At 47.3% G+C, this 12244-nt stretch overlaps 1 protein-coding gene across 8 annotated transcripts in view; it reads left to right on the top strand.

The window, feature by feature from the left end:
- Nucleotides 1–11755, top strand: part of LRRC4B (leucine rich repeat containing 4B) — a 271289-nt gene extending 259534 nt beyond the window's left edge. For all 8 annotated transcript variants that reach the window (XM_077456260.1, XM_077456258.1, XM_077456262.1 and 5 more), the window contains one exon: nucleotides 8560–11755. In XM_077456260.1, the coding sequence (XP_077312386.1) occupies nucleotides 8618–10543 (1926 nt within the window). In that variant the 5' untranslated portion in view covers nucleotides 8560–8617 and the 3' untranslated portion in view covers nucleotides 10544–11755. The remainder of the gene's footprint in view (nucleotides 1–8559) is intronic.
- The last annotated feature ends 489 nt before the right edge of the window (nucleotides 11756–12244 follow it).

The following is a 12244-nucleotide window of genomic DNA, read 5'->3' as shown; positions in this document are numbered from 1 at the left end:
TTCTATGAGAGGTCTGCGAGTGGACGTAGTTCTGTGAGAGGTCTGTGAGTGGACGTAGTTCTATGAGAGGTCTGCGAGTGGGCGTAGTTCTATGAGAGGTCTGCGAGTGGACGTAGTTCTGTGAGAGGTCTGCGAGTGGACGTAGTTCTATGAGAGGTCTGCGAGTGGACGTAGTTCTGTGAGAGGTCTGCGAGTGGACGTAGTTCTATGAGAGGTCTGCGAGTGGGCGTAGTTCTATGAGAGGTTTGCGAGTGGACGTAGTTCTGTGAGAGGTCTGCGAGTGGACGTAGTTCTATGAGAGGTCTGCGAGTGGGCGTAGTTCTATGAGAGGTTTGCGAGTGGACGTAGTTCTGTGAGAGGTCTGCGAGTGGACGTAGTTCTATGAGAGGTCTGCGAGTGGACGTAGTTCTGTGAGAGGTCTGCGAGTGGACGTAGTTCTATGAGAGGTCTGCGAGTGGACGTAGTTCTGTGAGAGGTCTGCGAGTGGACGTAGTTCTATGAGAGGTCTGCGAGTGGACGTAGTTCTGTGAGAGGTCTGCGAGTGGACGTAGTTCTATGAGAGGTCTGCGAGTGGGCGTAGTTCTATGAGAGGTTTGCGAGTGGGCGTAGTTCTGTGAGTATCTGTGTATTGTATTGTTGGGTACCTGTGTATTGTATTGTAGGGTACCTGTGTTTTGTATTGTTGGGTACCTGTGTATTGTATTGTTGAGGATTGTTGTTTAAGGGGTGTGGCAGGGGGCGAGTCCTATGCCTACATACGTTTGCTGGTAGGTGTCCCTCATTCCGCACTCACAATGTGGGGAATAAGGGTGTGCTGTTACCCATCCAGACTATCTATCACTGCATGGTTAGGCCTGACACTACTTCAGTCAGCCTCAGTAAAACTGCCTTTTGCAGGCAGGGACCCTGGGCCCCTGTGGTGTAGAATAGTTCAGGTATTAACTGTCCTCTATTCAGCCCCCAGATATCTCTCCTCAGGCCAACCAACCAAAACTTGTTCCACTGTCCTCCCCCCACCATCCTCTCCTCTGCATGGAGGGGGGGATTTATCCTTAGGGAGGTCTGTACTGATAAGGGGGATTTATCCTGAGGGGGGTAGGTACTGATGGGGGGATTTATCCTGAGGGGGTCTGTACTGATGGGGGGATTTATCCTGAAAGGGGTCTGTACTGATGGGGGGATTTATCCTGAAGGGGGTCTGTACTGATGGGGGGGGGGGGATTTATCCTGATGGGTGTCTGTAGAATAGTTCAGGTATTAACTGTCCTCTATTCAGCCCCCAGATATCCCTTCTCAAGCCAACCAACCAAAACTTGTTCCACTGCCCTCCCCCCCACCATCCTCTCCTCTGCATGGAGGGGGTGATTTATCCTGAGGGGGGTCTGTACTGATGGGGGGATTTATCCTGTGGGGTGGTCTGTACTGATGGGGGGATTTATCCTGAGGGGGGTCTGTACTGATGGGGGGAATTTATCCTGAGGGGGTCTGTACAAATGGGGGGATTTATCCTGAGGTGGGTCTGTACTGATGGGGGGGATTTATCCTGAGGGGGGTCTGTACTGATGGGGGGATTTATCCCGAGGGGGTTCTGTACTGATGGGGGGATTTATCCTGAGGGGGTCTGTACTGATGGGGGGATTTATACTGAAGGGGGGTCTGTACTGACGGGGGGTATTTATCCCGAGGGGGGTCTGTACTGATGGGGGGATTTATCCTGAGTGGGTTCTGTACTGATGGGGGATTTATCCTGAGGGGGGTCTGTACTGATGGGGGGATTTATCCTGAGAGGGGTCTGTACTGATGGGGGGTATTTATCCTGAGGGGGTAGGTACTGATGGGGGGATTTATCCTGAGGGGGTCTGTACTGATGGGGGGATTTATCCTGAAGGGGGTCTGTACTGATGGGGGGAGGGGATTTATCCTGAGGGGGGTCTGTACTGATGGGGGGAATTTATCCTGAGGGGGTCTGTACAAATGGGGGGATTTATCCTGAGGTGGGTCTGTACTGATGGGGGGGATTTATCCTGAGGGGGGTCTGTACTGATGGGGGGATTTATCCCGAGGGGGTTCTGTACTGATGGGGGGATTTATCCTGAGGGGGTCTGTACTGATGGGGGGATTTATACTGAAGGGGGGTCTGTACTGACGGGGGGTATTTATCCCGAGGGGGGTCTGTACTGATGGGGGGATTTATCCTGAGGGGGTTCTGTACTGATGGGGGGATTTATCCTGAGGGGGGTCTGTACTGATGGGGGGATTTATCCTGAGAGGGGTCTGTACTGATGGGGGGTATTTATCCTGAGGGGGGTAGGTACTGATGGGGGGATTTATCCTGAGGGGGTCTGTACTGATGGGGGGATTTATCCTGAAGGGGGTCTGTACTGATGGGGGGAGGGGATTTATCCTGATGGGTGTCTGTAGAATAGTTCAGGTATTAACTGTCCTCTATTCAGCCCCCAGATATCCCTTCTCAAGCCAACCAACCAAAACTTGTTCCACTGCCCTCCCCCCCACCATCCTCTCCTCTGCATGGAGGGGGTGATTTATCCTGAGGGGGGTCTGTACTGATGGGGGGATTTATCCTGTGGGGTGGTCTGTACTGATGGGGGGATTTATCCTGAGGGGGGTCTGTACTGATGGGGGGAATTTATCCTGAGGGGGTCTGTACAAATGGGGGGATTTATCCTGAGGTGGGTCTGTACTGATGGGGGGGATTTATCCTGAGGGGGGTCTGTACTGATGGGGGGATTTATCCCGAGGGGGTTCTGTACTGATGGGGGGATTTATCCTGAGGGGGTCTGTACTGATGGGGGGATTTATACTGAAGGGGGGTCTGTACTGACGGGGGGTATTTATCCCGAGGGGGGTCTGTACTGATGGGGGGATTTATCCTGAGTGGGTTCTGTACTGATGGGGGATTTATCCTGAGGGGGGTCTGTACTGATGGGGGGATTTATCCTGAGAGGGGTCTGTACTGATGGGGGGTATTTATCCTGAGGGGGTAGGTACTGATGGGGGGATTTATCCTGAGGGGGTCTGTACTGATGGGGGGATTTATCCTGAAGGGGGTCTGTACTGATGGGGGGAGGGGATTTATCCTGAGGGGGGTCTGTACTGATGGGGGGAATTTATCCTGAGGGGGTCTGTACAAATGGGGGGATTTATCCTGAGGTGGGTCTGTACTGATGGGGGGGATTTATCCTGAGGGGGGTCTGTACTGATGGGGGGATTTATCCCGAGGGGGTTCTGTACTGATGGGGGGATTTATCCTGAGGGGGTCTGTACTGATGGGGGGATTTATACTGAAGGGGGGTCTGTACTGACGGGGGGTATTTATCCCGAGGGGGGTCTGTACTGATGGGGGGATTTATCCTGAGGGGGTTCTGTACTGATGGGGGGATTTATCCTGAGGGGGGTCTGTACTGATGGGGGGATTTATCCTGAGAGGGGTCTGTACTGATGGGGGGTATTTATCCTGAGGGGGGTAGGTACTGATGGGGGGATTTATCCTGAGGGGGTCTGTACTGATGGGGGGATTTATCCTGAAGGGGGTCTGTACTGATGGGGGGAGGGGATTTATCCTGAGGGGTGTCTGTAGAATAGTTCAGGTATTAACTGTCCTCTATTCAGCCCCCAGATATCCCTTCTCAAGCCAACCAACCAAAACTTGTTCCACTGCCCTCCCCCCACCATCCTCTCCTCTGCGTGGAGGGGGTGATTTATCCTGAGGGAGGTCTGTACTGATGGGGGGATTTATCCTGAGGGGGGGTCTGTACTGATGGGGGGATTTATCCTGAGGGGGGTCTGTACTGATGCAGGGATTTATCCTGAGGGGGGTCTGTACTGATGCAGGGATTTATCCTGAGGGGGGTCTATACTGATAGGGGATTTATCCTGAGGGGGGTCTGTACTGATGGGGCGATTTATCCCGAGGGGGGTCTGTACTGATGGGGGGATTTATCCCGAGCGGGGTCTGTACTGATGGGGGGGATTTATCCTGAGGGGGGTAGGTACTGATGGGGGGATTTATCCTGAGGGGGGTCTATACTGATAGGGGATTTATCCTGAGGGGGATCTGTACTGATGGGGCGATTTATCCTGAGGGGGGTCTGTACTGATGGGGCAATTTATCACGAGGGGGGTCTGTACTGATGGGGGGATTTATCCTGAGGGGGTTCTGTACTGATGGGGGGGATTATCCTGAGAGGGGTCTGTACTGATGGGGGGATTTATCCTGAGAGGGGTCTGTACTGATGGGGGGATTTATCCTGAGGGGGGTCTGTACTGATGGGGGGATTTATCCCGAGCGGGGTCTGTACTGATGGTGGGGATTTATCCTGAGGGGGTCTGTACTGATGGGGGGATTTATCCTGAGGGGGGTCTGTACTGATGGGAGGATTTATCCTGAGGGGGGTCTGTACTGATGGGGGGATTTATCCTGAGGGGGTCTGTACTGATGGGGGGATTTATCCTGAGGGGGGGTCTGTACTGATGGGGGGATTTATCCTGAGGGGGGTCTGTACTGATGGGGGGATTTATCCTGAGGGGGTCTGTACTGATGGGGGGATTTATCCCGAGGGGGTTCTTTACTGATGGGGGGATTTATCCTGAGGGGGTCTGTACTGATGGGGGGATTTATACTGAAGGGGGGTCTGTACTGATGGGGGGATTTATCCTGAGGGGGGTCTGTACTGATGGGGGGATTTATCCTGAGGGGGTCTGTACTGATGGGGGGATTTATCCTGAGGGGGTCTGTACTGATGGGGGGATTTATCCTGAGGGGGTCTGTACTGATGGGGGGATTTATCCTGAGGGGGGGTCTGTACTGATGGGGGGATTTATCCTGAGGGGGGTCTGTACTGATGGGGGGATTTATCCTGAGGGGGTCTGTACTGATGGGGGGATTTATCCCGAGGGGGTTCTGTACTGATGGGGGGATTTATCCTGAGGGGGTCTGTACTGATGGGGGGATTTATACTGAAGGGGGGTCTGTACTGATGGGGGGATTTATACTGAAGGGGGGTCTGTACTGATGGGGGGATTTATCCTGAGGGGGGTCTGTACTGATAGGGGGATTTATCCTGAGGGGGTCTGTACTGATGGGGGGATTTATCCTGAGGGGGTCTGTACTGATGGGGGGTATTTATCCTGAGGGGGGGTCTGTACTGATGGGGGGATTTATCCTGAGGGGGGTCTGTACTGATGGGGGGATTTATCCTGAGGGGGTCTGTACTGATGGGGGGATTTATCCCGAGGGGGTTCTGTACTGATGGGGGGATTTATCCTGAGGGGGTCTGTACTGATGGGGGGATTTATACTGAAGGGGGGTCTGTACTGATGGGGGGATTTATCCTGAGGGGGTCTGTACTGATGGGGGGATTTATCCTGAGGGGGTCTGTACTGATGGGGGGATTTATCCCGAGGGGGTTCTGTACTGATGGGGGGATTCATCCTGAGGGGGTCTGTACTGATGGGGGGATTTATACTGAAGGGGGGTCTGTACTGATGGGGGGATTTATCCTGAGAGGGGACTGAACCTCCGCCAGCTATTTTCCTCATAGCTTTCCTGCTGCTCCAGCCCACAGGTTTGAGCCCTCTGTCACTTCTCCCTTCCATGGACCCCTCGGGACGGGGGAGCCCAGAACCTTGGTCCGGACTCTGGCCCGGGACCCACCTGCACAATCAAACTCCTGGCTGTTCCCAAAAGCCAGTCCCAGGATTGGAGATTTCATCGCTGCAAAATCTCCAGGCTCCCAACTGGATTTTACAAACCACGGAGGAAACTGATAAAACAGATTCCTCCACACGAAATAATAATCCTGGGCAGAAAACACCATGACAGAGAACCGAACTGTCCCAATATCTATAAAACAGATCTCCCTTTCCAGCACTTCTCTGGTAGGTCAGGATTCTTTTTTCTGGTTGGTGTAACATAATCAAGGTGATAATCTTGCCTAAATTTCCTAAATTTCCAAATCTCCTACAGGCTCTCCTATATCTATTTCATCCTCTAATGCCCCGTACACACGATCGGAAATTCCGCCAGAAAAAGTCAGATGAGAGCGTTTGGTCGGAAATTCGGAATGTGTGTACGCTCCATCTGACTTTTGCTAGGGCAATTGAGATTGAGAGCAGGTTCTCAATTTTTTGGTCAACCGATCAGAAATTCCAATCGTCTGTACCAATTCTGACACACAAAATTCCTACACATGCTCGGAAGCATTGAACTTCATTTTCTTGGCTCGTCGTAGTGTTGTACATCGCCGCGTTCTTGACGTTTGAAAGTTCCGAGAACTTTTGTGTGGCCGTGTGTTTACAAGCCAAGCTTGAGCGGATTCCGTCAGAAAAACCATCCAAATTTTTTCAGACGGAAAATCCGCTTGTGTGTGCGGGGCATTAGATGAAAGTAAATGCTACAATTAGGAATATTGCATGAGCCAATAAAGGCTCTAGACTCAAACTCGCCTTACTGACTCCACCCAAAACCCATGGAGGCATAGCTCTACCAAATATACAGTAATTGCATACCACGCTGCTGCTCATTTTGGCAAGACTTCTCGACTGGCGTAGACATGCTAGCTTCAAATGATGGATAATAATTGAACAAACGTTGTCTTAGTTTCTACTTTTCTATATTTGCATCAATGACCTGCTTGGGAGAACTCAAGAGGACAGTCACCCCTATGGCCATAACATGTGGAAGGTACTCCAACATTTCCTCACTACATTGCCCATGTGGACATTAACACTTTCAGGCCAGAGGTCACCCCACAGCTAGAGCCCAGCACCCTTACAGAAGGATCTCATCTCTTCTTCTGCTTTCCTTCCTACCCCGACACATGACTGAAACATTTCAAGGAACAATTACTAAGTGAGCACTTAACCCCACCAGCTTGTTTCACGTTTCAACTCTGCACCTCTAATTGTATTCTGCCCTTGTGCACACAGGGAAACTGCCACCGTCACCACTTCTTCTGTCAGCTGGTGTCATCTCATTGTTACACATGTATGCCTCTCAAACATGTTCTCTTGTAGACAAATAACCCTCAAGGGTTAACTTGGTAACATTTGAACTGCATGGTTACAATTCTTCTTAATTCAACATGACTTGCTCCCAAGTCTCAGTTTTTCTGAGTTCACCATATATATATATATATACCCGTGGGAATACAGTTGAGTCCACAATTACATCAGAAGGGAAAGGAAAGGGGGGGATTCCTAAAACGGGAGAGCTTAGAATCGGGTGCAGCTGTGCATGGCAGCCAATCAGCTTCTTCAATTAAGCTTTGGCAATACAACCTGCAAGCTCCAGTTTTAGTAAATAACCCTCACAGTCTCTACTTGTACTTTGGTTTATGCTATAACTAGCTGTGCTCTGCCCCCTCTTACGGTGCTGCCCATACCTTGTTTTAGGAAGGCAGATTACATCTTGGCATTGTTCCCTACACAACCACTCAAATACCAGGACTGCGCAGGACTGCGCACCCCACACTGTCTTCTGCAAGGTTTAGGAGTGTGTCTATGGGAATGTTTGACCATCTTCCTCCTCCCTAAACTCCCTCATCCATGTCTTTATGGGCCTTGCTTTGTGCATTGGTCCAAATCATTTGGTGGAGGGGGGATTATGGTGGTGGGGATTATGGTGTGCGGGGGGGGGGGGGGGGGGGGTTATGGTGGGGGTTGTTTCTCAGGGGTTGGGCTTGGTCCCTTAGTTCTAGTGAGGGGAACTCTTAAGGCGTCAGCATACCAAGACATTTTGGACAATTTCCTACTCCCAACTTTGTGGGAACAGTTTGGGGATGGCCCCTTCCTGTTCCAACATAACTGCTCACCAGTGCACATAGCAAGCTCCATAAAGACATGGGTGAGCTAGTTTAGGGTGGAGGAAATTGACTGGCCTGCACAGAGTCCTGACCCCAACATCAGTGCCTGACCTCACAAATGCACTTCTGGAAGAATGGTCAAGTCCGGCCTGGCACCATTCTGTGGTCCATGCTGGTCACGGCTGTGATCAGCTGCTCTCTGCTTCCTGGTTCCTGATTCTTGAATCTGCTGCATATACCATCTGTGCTTGTGGCTGCCATAGGCCATACTGATGCTTTTACATAGACTCCATGACTGGTGATTCCATTGCACATGCCTATTTGATTCTTCAATCTTATGAGTTGCTATTTGTTTTTACCAATAAATCTGTGATTTTAATACTGCACTTAGTCTGGCGCCTGCTTATGATGTTAGGCTGACTGGTCTGTAGTTTCCAGGGATATATCTCAGCCCTTTTTTAGTATATGTGCTGTCGAAGAATGATACCAATAATGATACCACGTTGGATTTTCTTCGACATGTTAGTATCCAGTTTTATTTTGTACATTTAGGAATGCATGCAACTCTACAATCTACTGAGCCAGAACTAGTTCCTGAAGAATTCTTTACCACATTTTCTGTACCATTCAGATAAATACATATGTAAAATATGTTTTTTTTTCTGTGTTCTATTATGATTGGTTTATAATGTGTAGAATTAATGATGGTTTTATCTTATTTTGTCTGCTTTCCTAGGTATTTACCGAAGACAAAAATACACCAAAAGAATATTATTAAATTATGAAAATTGAAGATGGTCACTCATCATTGCACCCACGGAATGCCTGGTTTGAAGATTTGTAGAATGATTTTAAAACAACTTTTACTTATCTCATGGGTCACTTCTTTGGCCCTGGGAGGTACATCTCCAACATCTTGTCCTGCTGTCTGCTCATGCAGCAATCAGGCCAGTAGAGTTGCCTGTACACGGAAAGAACTGGTTGACGTGCCAGAGGGTATCTCAGTCAATACGCGATACCTGAACCTTCAGGAAAATATAATTCAGGTCATCAAAACAGACACTTTCAAACACCTTCGCCATCTGGAAATTCTACAGCTCAGCAAAAACCTAATTCGTAAGATTGAGGTGGGGGCTTTCAATGGACTCCCAAATCTCAGTACACTTGAGCTTTTTGATAACCGTTTGACAACTGTTCCAACACAAGCCTTTGAATATCTATCAAAGCTGAGGGAGTTGTGGTTAAGAAATAATCCAATTGAGAGTATCCCATCCTATGCTTTCAACAGGGTTCCATCTTTGAGACGACTTGATCTGGGGGAGCTCAAGAAACTGGAATACATTTCTGAAGCTGCTTTTGAAGGTCTTGTAAATTTGAGATACCTGAACCTAGGAATGTGCAATTTAAAAGATATCCCCAACTTAACAGCACTTGTCCGGCTGGAAGAGCTAGAGTTGTCTGGAAATCGCCTGGAAATTATTCGACCTGGATCTTTCCAAGGGTTAACAAGCCTTAGAAAACTGTGGCTGATGCATGCTCATGTTACAACAATAGAGCGCAATGCATTTGATGATTTAAAATCCTTGGAAGAGCTTAATCTTTCGCATAACAATTTAATGTCTCTTCCCCATGACCTTTTTACACCTCTTCACCGCCTGGAGCGAGTGCACCTTAACCATAATCCTTGGCACTGCAACTGTGATGTGTTATGGTTGAGTTGGTGGTTAAAAGAGACTGTACCAAACAATACAACCTGCTGTGCTCGATGTCATTCTCCACCAAACCTGAAAACAAGATACATCGGAGAACTAGATCAGAGCCATTTCACTTGCTACGCACCTGTTATAGTGGAGCCTCCAACTGACCTCAATGTAACTGAAGGCATGGCAGCTGAACTGAAATGTAGAACTGGCACATCAATGACTTCCGTAAATTGGTTAACACCAAATGGAACTTTGATGACGCATGGCTCTTACAGAGTACGCATCTCTGTTCTCCACGATGGGACGTTAAATTTCACAAATGTGACAGTACAGGACACCGGTCAGTACACATGTATGGTTACAAACTCCGCGGGAAATACAACAGCATCAGCTACACTAAATGTGTCTGCTGTTGTTGATCCATCTACAACTGATTACACATATTTTACTACTGTGACAGTGGAAACAATGGATCCCTCCCCCGAGGAGATAACGCCTACTCAGAAGGAGCCTGGTCCAACTCCTACAGTTCGATGGGGAATAACCTACTCTACCACATCCCTTACCCCACGCAGTACACCCTCCACAGGGAAGACTTTCACTATTCCAATAACAGATGTGACAGGAAACATCATGAAAGATTTAGATGATGTCATGAAGACAACAAAGATCATAATTGGCTGCTTTGTGGCCATCACCTTTATGGCAGCTGTGATGCTGATTGCATTTTACAAACTGCGTAAACAGCACCAGCTACATAAGCATCATGGGCCAACACGAACTATTGAGATCATCAATGTAGAAGATGAAATACCAGCCACTGGCCCAGGAGACAACCACATGGCACTACCAGCAATTGAGCATGACCACCTAAACCACTACACGGCATTCAAAGCTCATTATAACAACAATACAGGAACCCTTAACTGTGCCAAAAACCCCATGCTAAACTCCATTCATGAACCTCTTTTGTTTAAAAGCAGCTCAAAGGAAAATGTGCAAGAAACACAAATTTAGCTCAATAAATTTGAGTTTAATGGGAGAATCCGACCAGAAACGAACGTGTTCCAGAGTATGAGAATAGACTGACTGTACTTGGAGCCTCTCTGGGTTCGTCTTCGCTCACAATTCATCCTCTTGTCTCCAAATTCCCATTTAAACAGACAAACCCACTCCAACTGAAGCACTGACACACAATGAAGACTCTTTTGATAACTTCAAAGGGATATTTCACTCTCTGACTACCTGATGAATTACTAAAAAAAGGATAAAAAAAGAAAAAAATATATGAAAAAGGGAAAATAGATACGAAAAGTAAAAAAAAATGTAAGAAAAAAGCTTATTTTGTGGTACAGCTCTTTATGTGTAAATTCTATTTCAGATATATTTTCATCAAGGAAAGGTGTATGGAATGGGAAAAAACAATAATGGATTAAAGAGACAGATTTTTTTCTTTTTAATCCATAATATCACTGAGAGGTTTCTGTTTCAAAAAAAATCTGGTATGTTAAAAAGAAAGATGAATATAAAAATATAATGTGATTTTCTTTAGTTCTTACATTGCCAAGGGTGCCTGCGATGACGAGGAGAAGCTGGGCCCCGCTAACCGGCAGGCAGGTGACACCATAGCTTGGACATTTCTATGTAAGTTTAGGATTGGGAGGGAAATGGGCCGAAAAGGTTTTTTTGCCACAAAAACATCATCGTCACCTTCTGAGGTTTTTCATGACGCTTTTTTAAAAAACAAAAAAATCAAAAAAATCATAAGAGGTGTTTACAGCCTTCGAGAAGAGAAGATTATTTTCAGAGGTACTGTGCCATATAACCCTTTACAAATGTGCCAATTATCTTCAGAACTTAACAAAAATAAAGCTGTATAAAAATGTTTTTACAAATGATTTAGTTTTTGGGAAAGGAGCACGGAGACCTTTCAGATTTTGAACTCTCTGGCACAGGAATATTTGGGCTGGTTATTTTCTCTGGATTTCTATACAAAGTGTAAGGTGTGTGGAATCATCAACATGAGATGAACATTTTCTGTTTGTTTTCTTTTTTTTTTCTTCTGGGTGTTTTTTTTAAGATTATGATTGGGAGGGAAATGTATTCTTGTTACAAGAAAAGGAACGAATAAACTGCTTGTGGCTCTTACTGAGACAGAACGTGCCAGCCGAGGTTGGTGATATCGCCAAGAGTCTGCAACACAAGAATAATAAAACTATTGGAAAGATATCTTGTCTCTTTAATGGCCGGTATGTCTGAAGTCACAGAGATCTGCTATCCTCCCTCATGACGGGGATACGTTCCATCAACTTCCATACTTATCCATCCACAGTGCATCCAGAAAGTACTCACAGCGCTTCACTTATTCCACATTTTGTTATGTTACAGCCTTATTCCAAAATGGATTAAGTTCATTATTTTCCTCAAAATTCTAGAACCAATTGCCCATAATGACAACGTGAAAATAGTTTGTTTGAAATCTTTGCAAATTTATTAAAAATAAAAAAAAATCCCATGTACATAAGTGTGACGAACCCCTGTTCTCAACAGGTCTATGTCTGCCATAAATGCTTCCTTTGTCCAGAACCAGCACTATCCAAGACCCTTTAGCCCACCCAGTCACCAGCCGTAACTCAGTGTAGGGTGAACAACAACATCAAAACTCCTTTATTCCAGCACATGTTACCACAGATATACAACTCACAGACACTCCCCCCA

The sequence above is a fragment of the Lithobates pipiens genome, unplaced genomic scaffold (genome assembly GCF_037356315.1).
Source record: "Lithobates pipiens isolate NorthernLeopardFrog02 unplaced genomic scaffold, aLitPip1_a1.2 Scaffold_27, whole genome shotgun sequence".
Classification (NCBI taxonomy): domain Eukaryota; kingdom Metazoa; phylum Chordata; class Amphibia; order Anura; family Ranidae; genus Lithobates; species Lithobates pipiens.
This window is presented reverse-complemented; position numbering and strand designations above follow the sequence as displayed.